Raw genomic sequence first — 27,749 nt, forward strand, 5'->3', positions numbered from 1 at the left:
CTTCTCTCTCATGGAGTTGTCTCGGAAGGAAGGGAGACATTTAAGGCGGTAGCCAGGACAGCAGCAGAATTGAGAGGCAGACAATTTAGGACAGAAGAGTTTCAATATATTTTAAACTGAGGACAAGGATATAGAGGAGAAAGAAAGACTGAATGGAATGTGCAAGTGATAGTACAAGGAAATACCTAATGAAACAGGGCAGGAAGGAGGATGTGTATTGAGAAGTCTGGGCGAAGCCACGGTCTTACACAGGATGAGGGAGGTGGCATCCTTTATGGGTGCTTAGTGGGGTTATTTCTGAGGCAGAGCCAGTCCCCTGAGATCATCCCGTAGGAGGAAGGCCAGAAAAGAGAACCCAAATGAAGAGGTGCTGCTGCCCAAAGCGACCACGCATGCCCTTGGGCCCACTTAGCCATGTGTTGACCTGAGTGGGTGTGGAGACTTCATTTTGAAGAACTTTGCCTTTATGTCAGTGCTAAAGACCTTTCTCTCTGGGCAGAAAGGAGAAGGGGATGGATAAAGACTCAGAGACATTTTTACTGGGGAGAGAAGGGAAGCTGTAGGTTCTATTAACTGCTTCCCCACATAAATTTGAGGTGAAGCGATCTGAGAATGGCAATACCAGGGTTGAGTCCAGCCTTGGAGGAGTGGACAGTGTTTGGAAGAGTGGGTGAGAGTGAGCCTCAAAGGTTCTGATCAATTAAGAGGGGGCTCTAATGGACCTGGGAGCTCAACGACCTGGCTAGCTTTGTTTTCTTTCTCTAGTCACATAGCCCAGGGGCAAGAGGAAAAGAGATCACTGTCATGGTCAGAGGATGAAGTACGTGGATACCCAGGATTCTGAATTTATATTATATATAATTATAAATATAATCTATATTATAAATGAGTATACATTATATATTATAAATAAATAAATATGTAAGTAAATAAATAAATCCTGATTTATTCATTTATTCGAAAGAGTTAGAGAGAGAGAGACATCTTTCATCTTCTGGTTCACTCCTCAAATGGTTCCAACAGTTAAGGCTGGTCCAGGCCCAAGTCAGGAGCCAGCAGCTTCATCTGGGTCTCCTACCTGGATTGTGGGGACATAAACACTTGGGCCATCTTCTACTATTTTTCCCAGGCCAATAGTAGGAAGTTGGACTGTAAGTAGAGCAGCTGGGACATGAACTGGCACCCATATGGGATGCCAGTGTTCCAGGTTATGGCTTTACCCACTATACCACAATGCCAGCCCCAGGATCCTGAATTTTTAGTAGCTGTCTGAGGGATCTCTGGGGACCCAGAATCATCAAGGAAAAGGTAGAAGCTATGGGGAAGAGAGAAAATAGGTTCCCTTGGCATGTGGGGATGTACTGTGCACAAGGTGCGTTAGTCAGGATTCCCCACAGAAACAGAACAGGATATATATGTATGTGTATATATGCATATTCATATTGTAAAGAATTAGCTTTTGTGATTATAGAGGCTGGAAAGTCTCCAGATTTGCAAGTGACAAGCTGGAGATCCAGGAGAGCTGATGATTTCAATTCCAGTCTGAAAAACCAGCTGTCCTCAGACCCAGAAGAGGCATTATTTCAGCTTGATACCAAAATCCAGAGGACACAGGCTGAAGGAGGGCCCTCTCCTTCCCAGGAGACTCAGCCCTTCTGTTTGATTCAGGGCTTAAATTGACTGGGTTAGGGTTACCCACATTAGGCAAGGCAACCTGCTTTATTCAGTTTACAGATTCAAATGTCAGTCTCATCCCAAACACCCTCACAGTCACTCTTTTTTTTTTTCTTTAAAAGGGGGGAGGCCGGCACTGTGGTGCAGAAGGTTAATCTTCCACCTGTGGCGCTGGTATCCCATGTGGGCACCAGTCCTAGTCCCGGCTGCTCCACTTCCTTTTTTTTTTTTTTTTTTTTTTTGACAGGCAGAGTGGACAGTGAGAGAGAGAGAGACAGAGAGAAAGGTCTTCCTTTTTGCCGTTGGTTCACCCTCCAATGGCCGCCACGGCCAGCGTGCTGCTGCCGGTGCATCGCACTGATCTGAAGCCAGGAGCCAGGTGCTTCTCCTGGTATCCCATGTGTGGGGAGCAGCTCGGACTAGACTAAGTTACTGGAATTAAGACTTATTCTATGCATCTGCTCTCCCACAATATGGCGCTGGGAGAGGAGAAAACAGCTTCTACGCAGCTGCCTCCAGTTCAGCCAATAAACTGTAGGACCTGCTCCTGATTGGAGGAGAGCAGCATACTCGGCGTGTGGGCAGCCGAGTTAGGATTGGCAGAGGAGGACTATAAAGGAGGAGAGAGACGGCATGCACCAGGAACATCTAAGGGGAACATCTAAGGGGAACACCTGTGCAGCCCCCGAGAGAGCCGGCCGGCGGTGTGCCGCTCCCCTGCGGAAGTGGGGAATGTGGCCAGGGGGAACTGCCCTTCCACGGAGGTGGAAGGGATAGTAGCCAACCCGGGAAGAACCAGCAGCAAACCCGGGGAGGGCCAAGCAGACGAAAAGAACAGCGCAGGGTCCTGTGTCGTTCCTCCACGAAGAGGGGGAGCGACATAATGGTGCCGTGACCCGGATATGAAGCCTAGGCAGGGTTTAGTGTCGTTCCCCCATGAAGACGGGGAGCGACACCATGCAGGTGCAGGGCCCAAGGACTTGGGCCATCCTCCTCTGCACTCCCGGGCCATAGCAGAGAATTGGCCTGGAAGAGGGGCAAATGGGACAGAATCCGGCGCCCCGACGGGGACTAGAACCCGGTGTGCCGGCGCCGCAAGGCGGAGGATTAGCCTAGTGAGCCACGGCGCCAGCCCCACAGTCACTCTTAGAATAGTGTTTGATCAAATGTCTGGACATGGTGTGGCCTAGTCAAGTGGACACACAAAATTAACCATCTCCCAGGGTTTTCTGGTTGTCCAAAAGAACACACTGGAGAGGTTCTGCTTTTAAAACCAGGGTCACACCTGCCAGGGTCAAATTAAATGTCAGCTATGTTGGCTGCTGCGTCCATTTGACCTCCTTAGTAACTGGCTGAAGTGGCAGCCTCACCCACAGACCATGCTACAGGAGGTCCACAAGAGGAAGCTCAGACTATCTCAACTCTTCAGCGAGCGGAGCCTGGCTTCCAGGCCAACCCCCTTAACGTCCTTCATTGGGCAGAGCTGAGTATGAACTACACCTTAGTGGTCAACCACCCCATCCATTTACTGAGCTGATTTGCCTTGGCCACTGCCAGCAGTTCCCAGGAAACTGGGCACCTGCACAGATCCCTCCAGTCTCGCTGTCTCCTACACTGAAATCCAGCACAATTAAGGTCCTTCTACCTGGAGGCTCTTTAAGACCAGGGAGGTGAGAAGCGACTGCCACACAGCTTAAAAACAACAGCATCAGAGCTGGTGTTGCGGAGGAATGGGTCAAGCCACCACCTGGCTGCTCCACTTCTGATCTAATTCCATGCTAATGTGCGTGGGAAAGCAACAGAAAACGGCCCAAGTGCTTGGGCCCCGGTACCCATATGGGAGACTGGGAGGAAGCTCCTGGCTTGTGGCTTTGGCCCGGCCCAGCCCCAGCTATTGTGGTCATCTCTCTCTTAAATAAAAAAAATATATAAAAAAAACATTAAACCAATTAAGAAAGTACCATCACAGAGCTCTAGCCTCAGTCCTGCTTTCTGCATGGGGAATGTTTTAAAGAGAACCTCGCCCCGCCAACCAGTAACCATCCTCCCAAAGCCCCTTCTGAAGGAGCCAGCCTGCCCAGGAGGCCTGTCACATGTCACACGTCTCTTTCTCCAGGGCTCTCCAAGACCTCCTTGGCCTGGGACTCCCTTTTTTCGGTTCTCTGGTTTTCTGATCTCCACATCTCAGTTGTGCCCCTGCCCCAGGCCTTCCCTTGCTCCCCCTTGTTTGGGGGTCTCTGGCTTGCTAACTTTAGTCAGTGCCTAACTAAAGCCTCTTCAAGTTCCTTAGATTCTAGCAGCAGGACCACAAATAAATGTTTGAGGAGACAGGTGTGTTTTCTGTGATCGGACATTATCACATCATCCCCTGGTACCCAATAAATATGTACAATGTTAAAGAAAAAGATTCTAGCAGCAGGATGCCTGGCCAACGCCCTCAAATTCAGGCTGTGATGGGGCACACAACAACACAGAGTTGCCTCTGCTGCCCCTCTCACTGAGTTATCTTTAGGGCTGGATCCAGCATGGCCCAAGAACAATGACCACATGGTTGGTGCTCATAGCAGCAGGAAAAGGGACTTCTAGGGTGGCCCCAGGTCTTTCTGTGAAAGTTACAGGAACCATAGCATCCACTTTACCTGGGCCTACAGCCTGACCTTTGAGACGTTTTCTCAGTGAGGGGATCCAGAAGAATCACTGTTGAGGGGTTGGGTGGGCCCATCCTCTCATTCCTGGAATTGGTGTGTCACTCTCAGAGAGTGGGATGGTGCTGGAGCTCTTAGTCTGGACAGTCGATTGTCTTCTGCACCAACACTCTGCCATGTTTATTGCCATACCCCTAGTTTTAGGATAAGTCTTGAAGTCTGGTAGAGCAGATATGGTATTACATTGTCTTACTACCTTAGAAAATATCTCAGAGGCTAGGAGGGCAGGTTCTCCTCCTGTCTGTCATCCTTTGCTTTGAGTGCCTTGGCTCTTCTTGGTCCTTTGCTCATTTTAGAAGTGTTTAAAATCAGATAGATTTCACAGACTCTAACAATCTATTTGGGTAAACTGACAACTCTGATATTTGGTTTTCCTATTTGCAGATGGGGTATGTTACATTTTTCCTAATATTTTCATTTTTAACATTTATTAATCTGAGAGGCAGAGAAACAGACATAGGGAAGGATGGAGAGAGAGTTCACTTCCCCTGGTTCACCCCCAAATGCCTGCCACAACCATGGGCCAGGCTACGGCTGGGAGCTGGGAGTTCAGGGCTTCCCCATAGGTGGCAGGAGCCCAGCTCCTTGCGCCATCATCTGTTGCTTCCCAGAGTGTACATTAGCGGGCAGCTGAAATTGGGAGTGGGGCTCGGAGCACTCCAGTATGGGATGCAGGCATTTAAACCACTAGATCAAATGCCTGTCCCTTGATCTTCTTGTTGATAACTCCCAATTTAATTTTTATTTTTGTTAGAGAATATGTCTCTATAATATCTATTCTTTGAAATGTATCAAATCTTATTTTTATAGTCATTTATTATAGAATTTATAAATGTTCTAGGTATGCTTTAGCAGAACATTTATCATTCAAATGTGAGACACAGAAGTCAATATATGTTCATAATGTAAAGCTTTATAATTCTGCTTTTTAAATCTATACAAAAATGATTTTCATTTGTGTGACTTCAGAATAATTGAGAGAAGAAAGTTAATGTCTTCCCAGTGTGATGATGTCAGCTTCTCTTGTAGCTCTGTCAATTTTTTTTGAAAATTTTTTTAAATTTATTTTTATTTTTATTTTTTTTTGACAGGCAAAGTGGACAGTGAGAGAGAGAGACAGAGAGAAAGGTCTTCCTTTGCCGTTGGTTCACCCTCCAATGGCCGCCGCGGCCGGCGCGCTGCGGCCGGCGCACCGCGCTGATCCGATGGCAGGAGCCAGGAGCCAGGTGCTTTTCCTGGTCTCCCATGGGCTGCAGGGCCCAAGCACTTGGGCCATCCTCCACTGCACTCCCTGGCCACAGCAGAGGGCTGGCCTGGAAGAGGGGCAACCAGGACAGAATCCGGTGCCCCAACCGGGACTAGAACCCGGTGTGCCAGCGCCGCTAGGCGGAGGATTAGCCTAGTGAGCAGCGGCGCCGGCCAGCTCTGTCAATTTTTAAAAATAGATGTATGTAGATATTTGAAAGGCAGAGTGACACAGACACACACAGAGGGGGAAAATGGGAGGGGTAGTGAAGGGGGAGGGAGGGAGGGAGAGAGGGAGAGAGAGATCTTTCATCCACTGTTTCATTCCCCACATGGCCACAATGGCCAGGGTTAGACCAGGCTGAAGCCAGAACCCAGAACTCCAGTTGTGTCTTCCAGGCGGGTGGCAGGGTCCCAAGACTTGGGCCATCTTCCGCTGCATTCCCAGGGATATTAGAAGGGAGCTGGAATGGAAGCAGAGCAGCCAGGACTTGATCGGGCACTCCATCATGGGATGCTGATGTCGCCAGCAGCCGCTTAAAGTGCTGCTCTGCAATGCTGGCCCGTCTGTCAATTTTTACTGCATATACTGTGGATTTGTTTAATCAGATACTCATATGCTTAGAATTGTTAAAATTTTCTGGTGAATCAGACCTTTACTACCATGTGTTGCCCATCTCTAACAATACTTTTTCTTTCAAGTCTATTTTGTTGACATTAATGTGGCTACATCACATTTCTGTTGATAAGCGTTTTCTCACTTATCATTCCTCAATTCTTTGGATTTAACCATACTACATATTCTTCTTCTTCATCTTTTTTTTTTTTAAAGATTTTATTTAGAGTTACAGTGAGAGGGAAAGACAGAGAGAGGGGCCGGTGCTGTGGCGTAGTGGGTAAAGCTGCTCCCTGCAGCGCCGGCATCCCATATGAGTGCCGGTTGGAGTCTCAGCTGCTTCACTTCCCATCCAGCTCTCTGCTGTGGCCTGGGAAAGCAGCAGCAGATGTCCCAAGTGCTTGGGCCCCTGCACCCGCATGGGAGCTCCTTGCTCCTGGCTTTGGATCCGTGCAACTCCGGCCATTGTGGCCATCTGGGGAGTGAACCAGCAGATGAAGACTTCTCTCTCCTCTCTCTCTCTCTCTCTCTCTCTCTCTCTCTCTCTGCCTCTGCTTCTCTGTAACTGCCTTTCAAATAAATAAGTAAATCTTTAAAATTGCTTTAGCTTTGGTATCTCCCATTCTTTCTTATGTATTATTGTTTATCATTCCCTGATGGAGAAAAGACTCCCATGATTTAAACATTATTATTAAAAATAAGGATAACATATGGTTTGGTTTGCTTGCCATTTTCTCTGTATGATATTTCTTCTTGTCTCTAAGACTTTCTTCTGAAATCTTTTCCCTTCTTTGAAGCATACATCCCTTAATATTCCCTTGGTAGTTTACATCTTCAATTAAAAACAAAACACTATAACCAAGCTATAGTTATAGTTTTGCTTTCATTCTTGAAAGACAGTTTTCCTGGATAGAAAATTCTAACTTGTAAGCCAGGAACTTCTTCCAGGTCTCTCATGCAGGTGCAGGGGCCTAAGTGCTTTGGCTATCTTTTACTGCTTTCCCAGTCCATAGCAGCTGAATCAGAAGAGGAATTGGAAGAGGAGCAGCTGGGACAGAAACCAGCACCCACTGCAGGCTGAGGCTTAACTTACCAAGTCACAGTGCTGGCCCCTGATGGCTTTTTTTTTTTTTTTTTTTTGGACAGGCAGAGAGGACAGTGAGAGAGAGAGAGAGACAGAGAAAAAGGTCTTCCTTCCATTGGTTCACCCCCCAAATGGCTGCTATGGCCGGCGCACTGTGCTGATCCGTGATCCGAAACCAGGAGCCAGGTGCTTCTCCTGGTCTCCCATGGGGTGCAGGGCCCAAGGACCTGGACCATCCTTCACTGCCCTCCCGGGCCACAGCAGAGAGCTGGCCTGGAAGAGGGGCAACCGGGAAAGAATCCGGCACCCTGACCGGGACTAGAACCCGGTGTGTCGGCGCCACAGGCAGAGGATTAGCCTATTGAGCCGTGGGCCGGCCGCTGATGGCTTCTTATAAATACTCACTATGTCCTAACCATTCCATTACTAGGTATCTGTCCAAGAAAAATGAAACATGTCTACACAGAGATATGCATTAATTGTTCATAGAAGCTTTATTCATAGTTGCCAAAAAGTGTTAATCAATCAAGATTCCATCAACAGATGAATGGCTAAACACATAATGACACATCCATACAATGTAATATTACTCAGTAATAAAAAAGAATGAGAGGGGCCAGTGCCATGGCATAGAAGGTTAAGCATTTGTCTGTAGCCCTGGCATCCAGTATGGGCACTGATTGGAGTCCCAGCTGCTCCACTTCTGATCCAGCTCCCTGCTGATGGCCTTGGAAATCAGTAAAAGATGGCCCAAGTGCTTTTTTGGCTCCTGCACCTTTGTGGGAGACTTAGAAGCTCCTGGCTCCTGGCTTTGGATCAGCGCAGCTCCGGCTGTTGTGGCTATCTGGGGAGTGAACCAGCAGATGGAAGACCTTTCTCTTTGTCTCTCTCTCTGTAATTCGACCTCTCAAAAGAACAAATAAAATCTTAAAAAAAAAAAGAAACTTTCAAACTGGTTTGTAACACTTTACATTCTCAATAATAGTAAATGAGAGAGTTCCATTCAAACTCATTCTTGAGGTTGAAAGGAATCAGAACATGACGCTGCACAACACACTGCGTTGGTACACTCATGATTTTGAGCTGACGACAACTGAAAACCAGCAGATGAACTCTCTGCTCTCACCCTTTCTGTAGGGCATAAATTCCGTGGGAGATGAACTGTACTAGTTCCTGGAAAAACAGAACATTCTCATCGCTGGGGATGGGGGCTTGACACTGAGATGAATCTACACAAACCCTACTAAAATAGCCTTTCTCTTCCATTGGTTTCTGTGTAAATTCAACTCAGGCCCCTATGATTTACCACCCTAGACGTCCACACAAATTTGTAACTCTCTGTAAAAATGGTAACCAGCTCCCAAGCTTAACCCCTTGTTTTGAGTTTTCTCTTCTTATTTATGCCATGTAAAAATGCAAACATCAGATGAGATTTATACGTGTTTCTTTCATTAATCCGTTTTTGTTTTTAGACTCTAACAAGGCACAGGGAAGATTTTTTGTCCCCTGCAGGGTAAGGTAAACAATTAGGGGACAATGGCATTTGTTATGACTGTCACAGTTGGAATTCTGGGCCACAGAGGTGACTGTCTAGAAACACACTGCTCTGCTGTATGGTGCTCCTTTCTCTCTCTCCCCCACTGGGCCTACCTCCATGACTGAATTAATATGAGGTTTCTCACTCAGGTGTACTGCCCACTTATAGCCTTCCATCACAATGTGGCTGTGTCAAATCCTGACCAACTCTTCCTGATCTTTGCTTTCTATGTTCCATGGAAACCAACTTCTCTCCTTCCCACTTTACATCTGTTCTGGTTTATAGATGTTGTCCTGCATGTTAGAAGCTGGCTCTGACTGCCAGCTACTCTCTCTTGTAAAGATTTATTTATTTATTTGAAAAGCAGAGATAAGGAGAGAGAGAGAGAGAGACAGACAGACAGACAGACACACCAATCTTCCATTTGCTGGTTCCCCAAATGGCCAAAACAGCCAAAAATGAACCAGACTGAAGCCAGGAGCCAGAAGCTTCTTTTGGGTCTCCCACGTGGTGCAGGGCCCCAGGTACTTGTGCTATCTTTTGCTGCTTTGCCAGGCACAATAGCAGGGAGCTGGATGGGAAGTGAAGCAGCCGGGACTCGAGCCGATGCCCACATGGGATACTGGCCCGGCTGGCTGAGGCTTAACCTTCTAGGCCACAGCGCTGGCCGCCTGCTACTCTCCTTGACTCTATGAAGGTTTCATACTCTTCCTACTGGTGATTCTGTATTGGCTTCCTTGAGTAACTCCTCCCAGGTTTTCTCTCTCCACAGATCTTTTGCCTCAGTGCAGGTTGCACTGTCAAGTTGACCTCAGTCTTGTGAGCAAACTCCAGAAAAGCAACCCTGAGAGGGCCACAGCACCACCCACTGCCAGAACAGAGATGTATTTGAGGGATCAGATTTATCCTTCACACAGGACCCAGCAACATGGTGTAGATGGATTACTGCTGCTATCTTATCATGGGAAGCCTCTGTTCTGATGGTCATCTTGGTATAGGCAGGCAGATAGGATTAAATCAATTAGATTTGTGAGCTGGAAGACCACATCTTCACCCCGCCCCTTTCACGATCTCAAGCCCCTACCTGACCTCACCTGTACACCCACCTGCCAATCCCCTTTGAGAGTGAATAAAAGGCTTGGAGCCTACATTAGGGCTGACCAAGGAATAAAGAATATGGTGACCATATTTGGGGCCTAGGGAAATCATTCCAAAGGGCCTGTTGCATAGGAGAGGATAGACTGGGGTTGGGGACCCTGTCTGTGTTAGGCAGAAGGAGTCCTGGAAACATGAGTGTAACGATGTATACTCTCTTGGGGCTGGCGCTGTGGCACACTAGGTTAATCCTCTGCCTGTAGCGCTGGCATCCCATATGGGCACTGGTTCTAGTCCCGGCTGCTCCTCTTCCAATCCAGCTCTCTGCTGTGGCCTGGGACAGCAGAAAATGGCCCAAATGCTTGGGCCCCTGCACCTGCATGGGAGACCAGGAAGAAGCACCTGGCTCCTGGCTTTGGATTGGCACAGTTCCAGCTGTTGTGGTCATTTGGGGAGTGAACCAACGGAAGGAAGACCTTTCTCTCTGCCTCTCCCTCTCACTGTCTGTAACTCTCTCTCTCAAATAAATAAATAAAACCTAAAAAAAAAAAGATGCATACTCTCTGCATGGGTAGGAACAGATAATAATAAAGGCAGGGAACTCCAGCAGTTTGGCTTAGAAACTTCAGTTCATTCACATATACTCTGGTGTTCATTGGTTTTTGAGTTAGATGTCAAGAAATACCCCGTGTGTGTGTGTGTGAGAGAGAGAGCGAGCGAGGGAGCGCCATAGCTACCAGCTAGCATCATCTCTGTTTTAACTGCTCATTTCTCTCTTTTATGTCTCTCTGTGTCTGTTCTGTGGCTTTTGGAAAATCTCTGTTTTTGGCCTTGGTCCTTATTTGTCTCTATTTCCTCTCTTTATGGGCAGTTGTTCCTGTTGTCAGCTCTGCCTCCAACCAGGCCCTCCCCCAAGAAGGGAGGCCTTATCTCATCTTTCGCTTCCACCCTCCAATTACAATTGGTTCCTCTGCATGTTATTTCTACTTCTTCCTTAGGTGTGACAAGCAGCATCACTGCCCCAGTGATCTCCAGGCGGGAACCTTCACAGTAAGTGGCTTCTGTGCTGTTACCCCTTTTATGTGAGTATATCTCACTATTTTTCCCATTTTGGTCTCTTGGGCTCGCTTCTTGGCTGTCTTTTTGTCTTTGTCTTTAGGTCTCTAGCTTCAACTTGGTGAAGGTTCTGGAAGAGAGCAGTTTCTATTCCTACCTGTCCCCTGAGCTCTGGAGTAGCTGCCAAGAAATGGGCACCAGGCCATGGAGGAGGAAAGAAGGCACACAGGAGGGAAGGCTCTTGGCCGCCACCCCTCACTCTGCCCTCTCCGGGGATGCTGTTATTCATGCTTAACAGAGAATACAGGGCACAGCAGACATGCACAGGCTCGTATTCTGACCACAGAACCCACATACCTGCCTTTCCCTGCCAAACAGCCACTTCACTTTTCTTAGGGAAGGGAGGGAGATATTGCCTTCATCCTGCTGCCAAAGGCCAATCTTTTGCCTTTGCTTTGGAACCTATCCCAACCTCCACTCTCAATTACTTCCTCTGGTACTCCCTCACTTCCAATTTTAACCTATTGCCTCTACCGGATACTTTACATTGGCATTCAAATAGATTTCACCTTCTCCCATGGGGGAAAAAAAAAACCAACCTTTGATGCCATATTTTCCACATTTCCCCAGGATCTTTTAAATTTCTTTTGTTGCTAAGCTTGTTTGAAATGTCTGCGTAGGTGAACTCCACGTCTTTACTTCCTATGCTTTCTTCCCTAAATTAGTTCTTATTTTATCAAAGTAGTATATGGCCATGATTTAAAAAGCCAGTTAGGCTGAAAAAGCATGTGCCTCAAAACAGTCGTTCATTCCTCCCATTACCCCCAATTCTTTTTTTTAAATTTTTTAAAATTTTTATTATTATTTTTTTTTGACAGGCAGAGTGGACAGTGAGAGAGAGAGAGACAGAGAGAAAGGTCTTCCTTTACTGTTGGTTCACCATCCAATGGCCGCTGTGGCTGGTGCACTGTGGCCGGCGCACCGCGCTGATCCGAAGCCAGGAGCCAGGTGTTTCTCCTGGTCTCCCATGGGGTGCAGGGTCCAAGGACTTGGGCCATCCTCCACTGCACTCCCGGGCCATAGCAGAGAGCTGGACTGGAAGAGGGGCAACCGGGACAGAATCCGGCGCCCCGACCGGGACTAGAACCTGGTGTGCCAGTGCCGCAAGGCGGAGGATTAGCCTATTGAGCCATGGCGCCGGCCATCCCCAATTCTTCCCCAAGGCAGCAACTTTACATTTTACCTGTTTCTTTTTTCCTTGCATCTCAGCACTCCTAAATAGTTTGTGTAAAGTATTACCTTCTGATTGCTCAATTTTATTTTATTTATTTTTATTTATTTATTTTTATTTATTTATTTATTTATTTTTTTCATTTTTTGACAGGCAGAGTGGACAGTGAGAGAGAGAGACAGAGAGAAAGGTCTTCCTTTGCCGTTGGTTCACCCTCCAATGGCCGCCGCGGCCGGCGCACCGCGCTGATCCGATGGCAGGAGCCAGGAGCCAGGTGCTTTTCCTGGTCTCCCATGGGGTGCAGGGCCCAAGCACCTGGGCCATCCTCCACTGCACTCCCTGGCCACAGCAGAGGGCTGGCCTGGAAGAGGGGCAACCGGGACAGAATCCGGCGCCCCGACCGGGACTAGAACCCGGTGTGCCGGCGCCGCTAGGCGGAGGATTAGCCTAGTGAGCCGCGGCGCCGGCCCTGATTGCTCAATTTTAGGCATTATCTATTGGCTTCTGTTCAAGTAACATTCCATCACCATTCTTTCAATATGGTTACATTATAAATTTCAGTCAGCTCAATATTCAGTAGTTACATTATTATCTCTGGGCAAGCATTATTCATCCCTGACTATATGTAGTTTAATACTGAGCTTCCTGTCTTCTGTTTTACTTTCCCTTCAGCTACTAATTTTCTTGTTTGGCTTTCATTTATCTGGCTTTCTTAGAACTGACTGCTGGTTTCCCCCATGTGCTGGTAGCTTCCCAGGCTCCTTCAGAAGGCCGATAGCCATCAGTTTTCCCCTCCAATCTTCTCTTCTTGGAGATGTTCTTTTTGGAGAAACCCGTTCTGCTTCTGTGAGGGTTTTGGGGATTCACGTCCCTTCTTGGCCAGCTGACCGGCTGCCTTGTAGGAATGTTTTTGTCTTTGCATTCTTATTTCATGGAGCTCCTGTCTTCTTCCCTTTATACCTTGGAGGAGCACAAACTCCGGTGGTGGTGACCATCTTTGTTCGGTTCCTAATTCTTTATTCAAACTGCTCCAGCTTGATGAGGTCAAGGCAGAGAAGAGGGTTAAGGGTTTTGGTCTGCTGGGCTCTTTTCCCCTTGCTGATAGAATCGCAAGAATGCCTTCAGTCTCTCCCCTCTCTCCACACCAAAGAATGAAGGATTGAGGTGAAATCCCTCCCTGGGGAACAGCTGTTCTTTCTACCCACAGATCCAACGTGTGGGCGTCTCTGCTTCCAGACGCATAGGTGGGGTTCTTGATTGGTTTCAGCCTGATATGTAGGCATCTGGTTGATCGTATCTACAGTTTTCATAGCAGCGCCACCAAACAGGAGTGAACTAGTAGGTTTGGGCTGAGAGGAATCAGGCTTGGCCTGCAGGGCTGTGTGAACAGAAACTGAGATCTGTTTCACCTCAGCCCCCAGCACCTGGCTTGTTTGTGTTCCCACATCAGAGAGCTAAGCTATCCTTGCCTCATCCTCAGCTCCCTAAATCTGAACAGGAGGAAACAACCCAGACTGGAATCTTCTTGGCAGGTCCTGGGGTTGTTCTCTCTTCTTCCTCGAATTAGCTTTTCCAATATCAGAGATTTATAGAAGAGCCCTGAGTCTTCTCATGCAACCTGAAGCTTTGGGGCAAATTGATCCTTTTTTTTTTTTTAAGATTTATTTATTTATTTGAAAGTCAGAGTTACACAGAGAGAGGAGAGGCAGAGAGAGAGAGAGAGAGAGAGAGAGAGGTCTTCCATTTGCTGGTTCACTAAGTAATTGACCGCAATGGACAGAGATGCACCGTTCTGAAGCCAGGAGCCAGGAGCTTCTTCCAGGTCTCCCACGTGGGTGCAGGGGCCCAAGGACTTGGGCCATCTTCTACTGCTTTCCCAGGCCATAGCAGAGAGCTGGATCAGAAGTGGAGCAGCCGGGTCTTGAACTGGCGCCCATATGGGATGCCAGTGCTTCAGGTCAGGGCATTAACACACCACCACAGTGCTGGCCCACCCTCCCCCCCTTTTAAAAAGATTTATTTATTTATTTGAAAGTCAGACTTACATGCACACAGCAGATGGAAGACCTCTCTCTGCCTCTCCTTCTCTGTGTAACTCTGACTTTCAAATAAGTAAATAAATAAATAAATAAAAAAACCAAAGTGTAGAATATGCAAATCACATGGTACAAAGTAAGCCCTGCAAAGCAACTTTTTCTCTTGTTGCGGGTATTTGAACTTGTTTCCTTCTCTGAAATAGAAGACTTACAGCTCGGAAATCCCATGAGTGGCTGTCTGTGAGGCAGATGAGTGCAGATGTTTTAATTTCTTACCTTCTCCCAGAAGTCCCTGTAATCATGCTCTGTGTAGGTTCACACAGTCTGGGTCAGGCTCACTTCAACTGAAAAAACATTTTTTCTTTAAAGAGTTTATTTATTTATTTGACAAGTAGAATTACAGACAGTGAAAGAGAGAGACAGAGAAAAAGGTCTTCCTTCTGTTGGTTCACTCCCCAAATGGCCACAACGGCCGGCACTGCACCGATCCGAAGCCAGGAGCCAGGAGCTTCTTCCCTGTCTCCCATGTGGGTGCAGGGGCCTAAGCACTGGGCCATCCTCCACTGCCTTCCTGGGCCACAGCAGAGAGCTGGACTAGAAGAGGAGCAACTGGGACTACAACCCGGGGCCCATATGGGATGCCGGCACCACAGGCAGAGGATTAATTTAGTGAGCCACAGCGCCGGCCCCTCAACTGAACATTTTAACTTAAAAATAATTTTTTTCCTAGCTCATCTGTTTATGGAGGCATACAGCGTGAACAAGAATATGTATGGGAGTGAAGGAAAAATAGAGGGAAGTGGGAAAATGAGACAAATATGGGGCTGGGGGAAAGACAGAGACAGGGACAGAGACAGGGTGGGGAGAAAATCTGTACACCCACACACCTTCCTATCCATTTGCTGCTGCAGTCACACCTGCCACCTGACAAAGAGGCAGCAGGGAATGACCAGGCAATTTCCTCTGCTTTCTTTTCTACCCATCTTTCTGGACTTTTGTAGTTATCTGTATCTTGTCTCCCATTTCTCCCTGGCCTCCACACTACAAGTTGCCAAGTGCCAACTCACATCAGGCTACTCTTTTTTTTTTTTTTTTAAAGATTTATTTATTTATTTGAAAGTCAGAGTTACAGAGAGGCAGAGTGGAGGGAGGGAGGGAAGGAGGGAGAGAGAGAGAGAGCGAGAGAGAGAGAGAGAGAGAGAGAGAGGTCTTCCATTGACTGGTTCACTCCTCAAATGGCTACAAAGGCCAAAGCTGTACCTATCTAAAGCCAGGAGCCAGGAGCTTCTTTCAGGTCTCCCACATGGGTGCAGGGGCCCAAGGACTTGGACAATCTTCTGCTGCTTTCCCAAGCACATTAGCAGAGAGCTGGATCAGAAGTGGAGTAGCTGGGACTCAAACCAGTGCCCATTTGGGATACTTGCACTGCAGGTGGCAGCTTTACCAGCTATGCTACAGCACCAGCCCCAGGTTACTCTTCCTTCACCAGTGGTCTTCTCCTCTTGTCTTCTTTTTCAGGTCACTGGTCTGAATTCAACCTTTACCCCTTGATTGTCATGGCCATGGCGAGAGCCTGCAATCCCCAGAAAGCATTGCTCGGAGCCTTGAGTGATCTTGAAGAGAATAGTTTCAAGATATTGAAGTTCCACTTACGGGATATGACCATGATTGAGGGCCATCGCCAGTTGACCCGAGGGCAGCTGGAGGGCCTGAGTCGGGTAGACCTGGCATCTCAACTGATTTTAATGTATGGAGCACAGGAGGCTGTAAAAGTGGTGCTCAGTGCTTTGAAGGTCATGAACTTGATGGAACTTGTGGACCAGCTCAGCCTCGTTTGTTTGGATGGTGAGTATGGTGGAGAAAGGGGAGGTCAGGATGGCACTAGAACCCACCCCATGATAGCTCCACAGATTCCAATAGCCTGTAATATATGCCTTTTCTCACCTTGCCCTCTGCCCTTTGTTGGGAGTTCTCAGTGCCCCATAGTCCTAGGTGGTCTCCAACTGAGGGTTCCAGCAGAAGTTGGTTGGAAAGGCCTGAGCAGAGGGTAGAGATTTGTTCATAGAAAGAATATACTGGGGCCAGTATATTCTTTGACCCACTTTGGCTCAGCAGGTTAAAGCCCTGACCTGCAACATCAGCATCCCATATGGGTGCTGGTTTGAGTCCTGGATGCTTCACTTTTGATCCAGTTTCCTGCTAATGTTCCTGGGAAAGCAGTGGGGGATGGCCCAAGTCCTTGGGCCCATGCACTCATGTGAGAGACCCAGAAAGAGCTCCTGGCTCCTGGCTTTGGATCATCTAGCTGTGGCCATTGTGGCCATTTGTGGTGTAACCAGTAAATGGAAGCCCTCTCTCTGTCTCCAACTCTCTCTGTAACTCTTTCAAATAAATAAAATAAATCTTTCTTATTTTTAAAAAAGAAAGACTATACTGTTTTATGGGCATCACATTCCTCTGCCTACCTCTAGTTGCAGTGCCGTAGAACAGGAAAGTGTGAAAAAAGGGCTTGGAGATCAGGGATGATATTGGTGAAGGGCTTTCCACTAACTGGAAGAACTGGTATCAGGTGTGATGTTTAGGATTGTTCCTGGCTGCTTCCTGGCATATGGCTCAGGCCACTTCCCACAGAGAGCCTTCCATGTCTCTCCTCCCTCAAGGAGCCAGCCTAGAGAGTGGGGTGGGCATAGAGCCCCAATAGCCTCATATTCCTTCTTGTGGGATGCTGGAAAAGAGCGAGGGATCTGCTGGTGCCTGTGCTCCCTGCTGTAGGCTTCTTTGCTAGACAGAAATGGGAAGGGTCTGTGGACTCAAAGCCATGGCTCCTATTCAGAAGCTGGTTGATCTTTAGAAGTGGACCAGTCCTTTCCCGAGAACAGGCTGAACAGGCTCCTGTCACTAACTGCCTCCAGCTTCCCTCTTCTTTCTCCTTTTTCTATCCTCACCTCTTCACATGGGGGCATTTCACACGAACACTCACAGACTTGTGCACAAACACTACTTGCTGATGCACACTCACACCCCTTCCCTGCACAACAAAGCCCAAGTTTCCTTAAGCACATTCCCTGTGCATACATTCACTCACAACCCCCCCCCCCCCACAACCAAATACCCTCACTTACTGATAGATGTGCACATGCACACACTCTTACGCACATACAGGGTCCTTCTTCATGATACCAGAACTATAATCTTCAGGGAGATACAAGTTAGACAGCCCAGAAGAAGAGACTAGAGAGCAGAGTCAGCGTTTGGGTCCATGTCGGCTTTTATTTGTTTATTTATTTACTTCCATTTTACCACCTAATGCCTCATCTGTCTGGCTCAGATTACCGAGAAATATACCGGGAGCATGTGCGCTGCCTGGAAGAGAGGCAAGAAACGGGAGTCAACAGCAGCTACAGGCAGCTGCTCCTTGTGGCCAAGCCCAGCCCCGAGAGCCCAGGATCACCTGGCTGTCCCATCTCAGAGCAGGAGCTGGACTCTGTCATGGTGGAGGCTCTATTTGCTCCAGGGGAAAAGCCCTATGCAGCCCCATCCGTAGTGGTGCTCCAAGGGTCGGCTGGCACTGGAAAGACAACTCTGGCCAGAAAAATGCTGCTGGACTGGGCCACTGGTACCCTGTACCCAGGCCGGTTTGATTATGTCTTTTATGTGAGCTGCAGGGAAGTGGTTCTACTGCCAGGAAGAAAACTGGCCCAGCTCCTCTTCTGGTGCTGTGGAGACAATGAGGCCCCGGCCGCCGAGATTCTGAAGCAGCCAGAGCGGCTCCTGTTCATCCTGGATGGCTTTGATGAGCTGCAGAGGCCCCTGGGAGATCAGCTGAAGAGCAGAAGGTCAAGTCCTGCGGAGAACATGCTGCACCTTCTCATTAGGAGAAAGGTCCTTCCCACGTGCTCCCTCCTCATCACCACTCGGCCCTCGGCTTTGCGGAATCTGGAACCCTTGCTGGATCAACCGTGCCATGTCCATGTCCTAGGCTTCTCTGAGGGGGAGAGGATAAAGTATTTCAGCTCCTATTTCATGGATGAGAAGCAAGCCAGAAAGGCCTTTGACTTTGTGCAAGGAAATGACATTCTCTACAAAGCGTGTCAGGTTCCAGGCATTTGCTGGATGATCTGCTCCTGGCTGAAGAAGAAGATGGAGAGAGGCCAGGCAGTCTCAGAGACACCCAGTAACAGTACCGACATCTTCACTGCCTATGTCTCCACCTTCCTGCCAGCCGATGACAAGGGGGGCTGCTCTGAGCTTACTCGGCACAGGGTCCTAACGGGTCTTTGCTCCTTGGCATCGGAGGGGATCCGCTGTCAGAAGCTCCTATTTGAAGAAGCTGACCTCCAGAGGCATAATTTAGATGGAGCCAGGCTTGCTGATTTCCTGAGCAGCAATGACTACCAAGAAGGCCGTGACAGCAAGAAGTTCTATAGCTTCCTGCACATTAGCTTCCAAGAATATTTTCATGCCATGTCTTATCTGATGAAAGAGGACCACAGCCAGCTGGGCAAGGAGTCCTGCAGAGAAGTGGAGAAGCTGCTGGAGGCAGAGGACCAGGAAATGACCCTTAGTATGCAGTTTTTATTGGACATATCAAAAAACCAGAGCTTCTCAAACTTGGAGCTAAAGTTGTGCTTCAAAATTTCTCCCTTTGTAACACAGGAGCTGAAGTACTTTAGAGAACAAATGGAGTCTATAAAGTGTAATAGGAGCTGGGACTTGGAATTTGCCCTTTATGGGTCTAGAATAAAGAAGCTGGCAAAAAGTGTTCATATGAGTGATATATCATTCAAGCTGAAACATTCCAATAAAACAAAACCCCATGGTGATACGTCATTTTCTGTCAAAACCAGCTTGAATCATGGAGACATAGAGAAGCAGAAATGTCCTGCTGTAAGACAAGATAATATGGCAGAGACACAAAAGGAGATTTCCAATGGAAAAGGCAGAGACACAGAGGAACTAGATAAGGAAGTTGGGGGCAGTAGGATGGGCAGCAGAAAAAAGATGGCAAAAGAATTGAAGGGTCAGAAGGTTGTTAGATTGGAGAGACAGGAGGAAGAGGAAGACAGAGTAAAAAGGATGGAGAGATGAGAGACCAGACTAAAGGGTACTAGAAAAATGAAATACAGAGGAAGAAATGGAAAAGAGAATTAATAACAAAGGATTAAAAGACTTGGACCACTGTATCTGGGGGAAGACCACGTGGAGTGAGTCCTTGGGAACAATCATATTTACCATCAGTGCCTCAAATTCAGTAGTTAGCATCCTTCTCCCAGGGGCTTTTATAACTTCCTATAGTGTGGAGCCCAATTTCAGTAGCTCCTCTTATGTGTTGCTGTCCATGACCAAGCCTTTGATCCCTGACTCTTTTCTGTACAATAAACTTGTTGATATAATAAAGTGTGGATTGTGAGTATTCTGTGAGATATGGGTAAATGTGGAGCACATAAATGTCAGCATTTAAAGGAAATATTAGGGGCCAGTGTTGTGGTGCAATAGGTTTAGCCACTACTTGCTATGCAGGCATCCCGTACTGGAACACTGATTCAAGTCCTGGCTACTCTTCTTCCAGTCCAGCTCCCTGCTAATGTGCCCCTGTCCCCACTCCCATGTGGAAAACCTGGATGGAGTTCCTGGTTCCTGGCTGCCACCTGGCCCAGCCCCAGCTGTGCAGACCATTAGGGGAGTGAACCAGCAGACGGATGATTTCTCTCTCTCTCTCTTTGTCTTTCTGTTTTTCTCTGACACTCTGCCTTTCAAATAAATAAATAGGAAATATACTGCTGCATAACGGAATGTTTTCTTGAGTCTGTAGTAGTGATCAATTGCTGCTTAAATAAACAGTAATTTCTCATTCTTTCCAGAAACTCCTAAAATGTTCATTACAAACAAAAATTTCAGTCTTGAAAGCTCTACTATGACTTAGCTCTATAGTAATAACACATCATTGTCACTCCCAACTGTGCCATTTATTCACTTAAAAAAAAGTCTGGTCAATTCAGAGCACTAACTCATAATCTCTTTTTCTGCTTTGGGCCCTTCTGTATAGAAAAGAAGAGTAAGAATTAGAATAAAAAAAGAATTCTAGTTGCAGGTTCAGTCAGTTCCCAATCCTCATTTCATAGACGAGGAAACTGAGGTTCCCTAAGGAGTGCCATTGAATTCTGGGACTCCTGAGAGAGACCTCTTGGCTCCCACACCTCAGCTCATAGAGTAAGGGTCCACAGAGACCCTGTGCAGATCTCAAACCTATCCCAACCCAGGGGTTGTCACTGGCTACAATGCAGCTGAGAGTGGGACACCCAGCACCCTACAGAAAGGCTACACACGGCCAGCGCCGTGGCTCACCAGGCTAATCCTCCGCCTTGCGGTGCCAGCACACCGGGTTCTAGTTCTGGTCGGGGCGCCGGATTCTGTCCTGGTTGCCTCTCTTCCAGGCCAGCTCTCTGCTATGGCCGGGGAGTGCAGTGGAGGATGGCCCAAGTGCTTGGGCCCTGCACCCCATGGGAGACCAGGAGAAGCACCTGGCTCCTGGCTTCGGATCAGCGCGATGCACTGGCCACAGCGCACTGGCTGCAGCGGCCATTGGAGGGTGAACCAACAGCAAAAGGAAGACCTTTCTCTGTCTCTCTCTCTCTTTCACTGTCCACTCTGCCTGTCAAAAAAAAAAAAAAAAAAGGCTACACACTCCTCTTTTAGCTTTTCACACACTTTTATTGCTGTCATGACTCCCCACAAGTTGATTCTATGTGTGCCACTCCAGCAATCTGTCACATATGCCCAGACATCTGGATCCAGGGGAACTCAGCCTTGAGTAGTCAACTTGGAACCTCATGCCACTAATTATTATTAACTATTCTTCACACAGGAAAGTTGGTGGCTTGACATTTGATAATTATATACATAACATATTTGATACCTAGTCTGTGTACATAAGAAGAATTTGTGTAAGAAGATGTATGCGTGTGCATATACTTATTTTCAGAGCAATTTGTACTGGATTACTGAAGAGGCTGGTTGGCACCCAGTGAGCTAGGAGCTTGTGTTGTCTCCTAATGGGCTTGGATGTTCTCAGCAGACCAACTCCTGAATTTTTGAATAACAAAGCAGGTATCTAGCCACATCATGCACTTTCATAGAAAACATGAATCTAATATTCAATTGAGGTTTAGATGTGTTATTTCTTTTTTTTTAAGATTTATTTATTTATTTGAAAGTCAGAGTTACACAGAGAGAGGAAAGGCAGAGAGAGAGAGAGAGAAAGAGAGAGAGAGAGGTCTTCCATCCAATGGTTCGCTCAACATCCAAACAGCCGCAACAGCCAAAGCTCTGTCGATTTGAAGCCAGGAGCCAGGAGCTTCTTCAGGGTCTCCTACGTGGGTGCAGGGGCCCAAGGACTTGGGCCATCTTCTACTGCTTTCCCAGGCGACATCAGAGATCTGGACCGGAAGTGGAGTAGCCAGGTCTTGAACCGGCACCCATATGGGATGCTGGCACTTCAGGCCAGGGTGTTAACCTGCTGTACCACAGTGCCGACCCCAGATGTGTTATTTCAATTAGGAGTCACACTGAATTCAACACAGCTTAAGCAAAAAAGTAAATGACCCAATGTACTCACTAAAACAAAGCCAAAAACCTGATTGTTAGTTTTATGTACCGCTGGCCCCTTCTAACAACGTCACAGGGTTTCACTCTCTCTCCTTTGCTCCTTTCATAGTTGCCTTTTGCTCTTATTACAGAGAGCCACCTTTTTGTGTCAGAATATGGCCATAAGCATAGCTTAAGTCGTACTTACGGTCAGCAATCCCAAAGAAAGTAATAGCTTTAGCAGGGAATTTGGGGGAGGATTCTGACCTGCCGCTGGGTATGTGCCAAGCATTAAACGATCAGTGGGGTCTGGAGATGAACTTCTCTGATGGGCTAGGCCTGGATCATGTGGCCTAGGTCATATTACCATACACACCAGAGCATATGGGCATACTCCCAGGGCTGGCTGGGTGAGACAGCATGGCTTCCCAAAGGAAGGGGTTTGGTAATATGGCACACAGGTACAAGTGTCTGATGGATGGGGGTTCCCTGAAGTGGTTCAGTGACAGAGAGAATGAGACAGAGAGCAAGAGAGTGAGAGAGCTGGGCATTCAAGTCTGGAAAATAGGCCAAACCAGGCTACTGAGCCTGACGGCTTAGAGGAAGCAGTTATTCCAAGTACAGAGAGTGTTTGTTCCCACCTGTTCCTTAGGGGCATATTCTAGGGGGTGAGGAGCATGCCCCACGGGAAACAACAGGCTGTCGCCAAAAGGAAGGCACTCTGTTCCTCGCAAAGAGCTGTGGGAACCCTTCCTAAAGAATGGGGTCTGCAGGGCCGGCACTGTGGCATAGCGGATAAAACTGCCCGCCTGCAGCACCAGCATCCTGTATGGGAACAGGTTTGAGTCCCAGCTGCTCCACTTCCGATCCAGCTCTCTTCTATGGCCTGGGAAAGCAGTAGAAGATGGCCTAAGTACTTGGGCCCCTGCACCCGCGTGGGACACTCAGAAGCTCCTGGCTCCTGGCCTTGAATTGGAACAGCTCCAGCCATTGCAGCCAATTAGGAAGTGAAGCAGCGGATGGAAGACTTCTCTCTCTTCTCTCTCTCTCTCTGCCTCTGCTTCTCTCTTTGTGTAACTCTTTCAAATAAATAAATAAATCTTAAAAAAAAGAATGGGTTCTGCAAGTGGCAGGAAGAGGAAGGCCATCAGACAAAACACAAATGCCAGGTAAATCTGAATTTCAGAGAAACAAAGAAAACATTTTTTTGCATGAAACATACTAAAAATCATGCATTATTATCCAAAATTCACATGTAACTGGTGTCCTTATTTTTATGTGCTCAGTATGGCAACCTTGAGTGGAGGAGGCTTGTGGTAGAGGAGGCAGCAGTCACAAGCCACAGGGAACAAGACATCAGCTGTGTGGCTCTAATTATTTCTGGAATCTTTCCCCCCTTTCCTACTATCTGGTATTTTAAAAATGAAAATGGAGACAGGCATGTAGCCTCGTGATTAAGATGCCTGTATCCTACACTGGAGAGCTTGGGTTTGATGCTCACCGCAGCTCCTGACTCCAGCTTCCTCCTAATGAAGATCCTGGCAGGCAGCAGCAATGGCTTATGTGATGGGACTCCTGTCACATATGTGGAGGCCTGGATTGAGTTCTGGGCTTCTGGCTTTAGCGTGACTCAGCCCTGGATGTTTCAAGAATTTGGGGGAGTAATCAGAAGGTTGGGTTCTCTCAAATAAATAATAACAACAACTACTGTTACTGATATATTTTGAAGGGAAAATGGCCTCTTGTAGAACTCACAAACTGGCAGAATCCTGTAGCATTCAGTTTAAAAATATGAACATTTCTGAGTATTCTTGGGAATATGCAGGGGAGAGTTGCCAGAAAAAGACTCAACTTCAGATAGTAGAGTTGAGAGGGCTTCAAAAAGTTCTTGGAAAATGGAATTGAAAGATAAGTTTACTCTGGTGCAAAATCCTTGCAATTCATACTTTTTTTTCCCACATAATATACATTTTCTATTAAGTTGTGAAGACCCCTTTTTATGTGTCAATAAAGTTGGCCCTGTGTCCTAGCAGGTAAAGCTGCTGCCTTCAGTGCTAGCATCCCTTATGGGCGCTGGTTTGAGCACTGGCTGCCTCACTTCCAATCCAATTCCCTGCTGATGCACCCGAGAAAGAAGTAGAGGATGGTCCAAATGCTTGGGCTCCTGTACCCACATGGGAGACCTGGAAGAAGCTCCTGGGTCCTGGTTTCAGCCTGGTCCAGTCCTGGCCATTGCAGCCATTTGGGAGTGAACCGGCAGGTGGAAGACCACCCCTCACCCCTCTTTCTCTTTACCTCTGCCTCTCCCTCTCTGTAACTCTTTCAAATAAAATAAATACATCCTATTAAAAATACCACAGTAGGGTAAAGATAGAAAGTCATGACATAGAGAAGTGTTCAGGAAAGCTTTGAGTACATGAATGTCTATCTGAAATACAGACATAGGGAGTCCCCTGTTACCAATAAAGGACACATCCTGAGACCCACATTGTGTGACTAGCCATAGTAATGCCATCTTGTGTCTCATCCCTCCATTTTGTTATTTCTCTGTGACGCTGACCACCTGTTAGTCTAGTTGGTACTGCTCCAAGTCATAAAGGTTAAATGCTATCTCTAGCAGGACATCTGAGGGGCTAGCTCCCAAAGCATATCTAAAGGAATAAGTTTCTATTGCATATCCCTATTGATACTAATGAGTAAAATCTTTTCCCTTTTACTGTCTCGCACAGAAAAAAAACCTTGCAACAGCTTAGGACACAATTGCCTTCCCATCCCAGTCTGAAATACCATATGTAAGTTGCCCTAATAAACTCTCTTATTCTTTTTTTTTAACTTTTATTTAATGAATATAAATTTCCAAAGTACGGCTTATGGATTACAATGGCTTCTCCCCCATATCGTCTCTCCCACCCGCATCCCTCCCCTTTCCCATTCCCTCTCCCCTTCCATTCACATGAGGATTCATTTTCCATTCTCTTTATATACAGAAGATCAGTTTAGCATACATTAAGTAAAGATTTCAACAGTTTGCTCCCACACAAACATAAAGTGAAAAATAATAGATGATTTTTTAACTGATGATGAAATCAGATCAGACCTATTGTCATGTTTAATCCCAGTGAGAGTCAAGTTGGGAATTGATAATTTCTTCTTTTTTTTTTTAACAGAAGATCAGTTTAGTATACATTAAGTAAAGATTTCAACAGTTTGCACCCCCATAGAAACACAAAGCGAAATATACTGTTTGAGTACTCGTTATAGCATTAAGCCTCAATGTACAGCACATTAAGGACAGAGATCCTACATGAGGAGTAAGTGCACAGTGACTCCTGTTGTTGACTTTACAAATTGACACTCCTGTTTATGGCATCAGTAATCTCCCTATGCACCAGTCATGAGTTTCCAAGGCTATGGAAGCCTTTTGAGTTCACCGACTCTTATCTTGTTTAGACAAGGTCATATTCAATGTGGAGGTTCTCTCCTCCCTTCAGAGAAAGGTACCTCCTTCGTTGAAGACCTGTTCTTTCCACTGGGATCTCACTCACAGAGATCTTTCATTTAGGTGTTTTTTTTTTTTTTTTTTTTTTTTTTTGCCAGAGTGTCTTGGCTTTCCATGCCTGAAATACTCTCATGGGCTTTTCAGCCAGATCTGCATGCCTTTAGGGCTGATTCTGAGGCCAGAGTGCTGTTTAGGACATCCACCATTCTATGAGTCTGCTGAGTATCTCACTTCCCATGTTGGATCACTCTCCCCTTTATTTATTCTATCAGTTAGTATTAGCAGGTACTAGACTTGTTTATGTGCTTCCTTTGACTCTTAGTCCTTTCATTATGATCAATTGTGAACTGAAATTGATCACTTGGACTGGTGAGATGGCATTGGTATATGCCACCTTGATGGGATTAAATTGGAGTCCCCTGGTATGTTTCTAACTCTACCATTTGGGGCAAGTCAGCTTGAGCATGTCCCAAATTGTACATCTCTTCTCTCTCTTATTCCTACTCTTATGTTTAACAGGGATCACATTTCAGTTAAATTTCAACACTTAAGAATAACTGTGTATTAATTACAGAATTAAACCAGTCATATTAAGTAGAACAGACAAAAAAACTACTAAGAGGGATAATGTATTAAGTTGTTCATTAACAGTCAGGGCTATGCTGATCAAGTCACCGTTTCTCATAGTGTCCATTTCACTTCAACAGGTTTCCTTTTTGGTGTTCAGTCAGTTGTCACCGATTAGGGAGAACATATGGTATTTGTCCCTTTGGGACTGGCTTATTTCACTCAGCATGATGTGTTCCAGATTCCTCCATTTTGTTGCAAATGACTGGATTTCATTGTTTCTTACAGTATTCTAAAGAGTACATATCCCATAATTTCTTTATCCAGTCTACCGTTGATGGGCATTTAGGTTGGTTCCAGGTCTTAGCTATTGTGAATTGAGCTGCAATAAACATTGAAGTGCAGACCGCTTTTTTGTTTGCCAATTTAAATTCCTTTGGGTAAATTCCAAGGAGTGGGATGGCTGGGTCGAACGGTAGGGTTATCTTCAGGTTTCTGAGGAATCTCCAGACTGACTTCCATAGTGGCTTGACCAGTTTGCATTCCCACCAACAGTGGGTTAGTGTCCCTTTTTCCCCACATCCTCTCCAGCATCTGTTGTTGGTAGATTTCTGAATGTGAGCCATTCTAACCGGGGTGAGGTGAAACCTCATTGTGGTTTTGATTTGCATTTCCCTGATTGCTAATGACCTTGAACATTTTTTCATGTGCCTGTTGGCCATTTGGATTTCCTCTTTTGAAAAATGTCTATTGAGGTCCTTGGCCCATCTCTTAAGCGGGTTGTTTGTTTTGTTTTTGTGGAGTTTCTTGATCTCTTTGTAGATTCTGGTTATTAACCCTTTATCTGTTGCATAGTTTGCAAATATTTTTTCCCATTTTGTCGGTTGTCTCTTCACTCTCCTGACTGCTTCTTTTGCAGTACAGAAACTTCTCAATTTGATGCATTCCCAATAGTTGATTTTGGCTTTGACTGCCTGTGCCTCCCGGGTCTTTTCCAGAAATTCTTTGCCTGTGCCAATATCTTGAAGGGTTTCTCCAATGTTCTCTAATAACTTGATGGTGTCAGGTCGTAGATTTAGGTCTTTAATCCATGTTGAGTAGATTTCTGTGTAAGGTGTAAGGTAGGGGTCTTGCTTCATGCTTCTGCATGTGGAAATCCAATTTTCCCAGCACCATTTATTGAATAGACTGTCCTTGCTCCAGGAATTAGTTTTAGATCCTTGATCAAATATAAGTTGTCTGTAGATGTTTGGGTTGATTTCTGGTGTTTCAATTCTGTTCCATTGGTCTACCCATCTGTTTCTGTACCATTACCATGCTGTTTTGATTACAACTGCCCTGTAGTATGTCCTGAAATCTGGTATTGTGATGCCTCCGGCTTTGTTTTTGTTGTACAAGATTGCTTTAGCTATTCGAGGTCTCTTGTGCCTCCATATAAATTTCAGCACCATTTTTTCCAGATCTGAGAAGAATGTCTTTGGTATCTTGATTGGTATTGCATTGAATCTATAAATTGCTTTTGGGAGAATGGACATTTTGATGATATTGATTCTTCCAATCCATGAGCATGGAAGATTTTTCCATTTCTTGGTATCCTCTTCTATTTCTTTCTTTAAGGTTTTGTAATTTTCATCATAGAGATCTTTAACGTCCTTGGTTAAGTTTATTCCAAGGTATTTGATTGTTTTTGTAGCTATTGTGAATCGGATTGATCTTAGAAGTTCTTCCTCAGCCATGGCATTGTCTGTGTATACAAAGGCTGTTGATTTTTGTGCATTGATTTTATATCCTGCTACTTTGCCAAAATCTTCTATGAGTTC

At 46.4% G+C, this 27,749-nt stretch overlaps 1 protein-coding gene across 3 annotated transcripts in view; it reads left to right on the top strand.

Annotated features, from left to right (window-relative positions):
* The window catches only part of NLRP10 (NLR family pyrin domain containing 10), a 45,160-nt gene extending 25,484 nt beyond the window's left edge, over positions 1-19,676 (top strand). Inside the window, exons 2-4 of one of the 3 annotated variants that reach the window (XM_051824166.2) lie at positions 10,955-11,006; positions 15,798-16,124; positions 17,608-19,676. In XM_051824166.2, the coding sequence (XP_051680126.2) occupies positions 15,836-16,124; positions 17,608-19,367 (2,049 nt within the window). In that variant the 5' untranslated portion in view covers positions 10,955-11,006; positions 15,798-15,835 and the 3' untranslated portion in view covers positions 19,368-19,676. Of the gene's footprint in view, positions 1-10,954; positions 11,007-14,394; positions 14,589-15,797; positions 16,125-17,607 lie in introns of those variants that run through there. The other 2 variants (XM_051824175.2, XM_008265644.4) reach the window with 2 other exon arrangements.
* Positions 19,677-27,749: the final 8,073 nt, after the last annotated feature.

Source organism: Oryctolagus cuniculus, chromosome 1 (genome assembly GCF_964237555.1).
Source record: "Oryctolagus cuniculus chromosome 1, mOryCun1.1, whole genome shotgun sequence".
NCBI lineage: Eukaryota > Metazoa > Chordata > Mammalia > Lagomorpha > Leporidae > Oryctolagus > Oryctolagus cuniculus.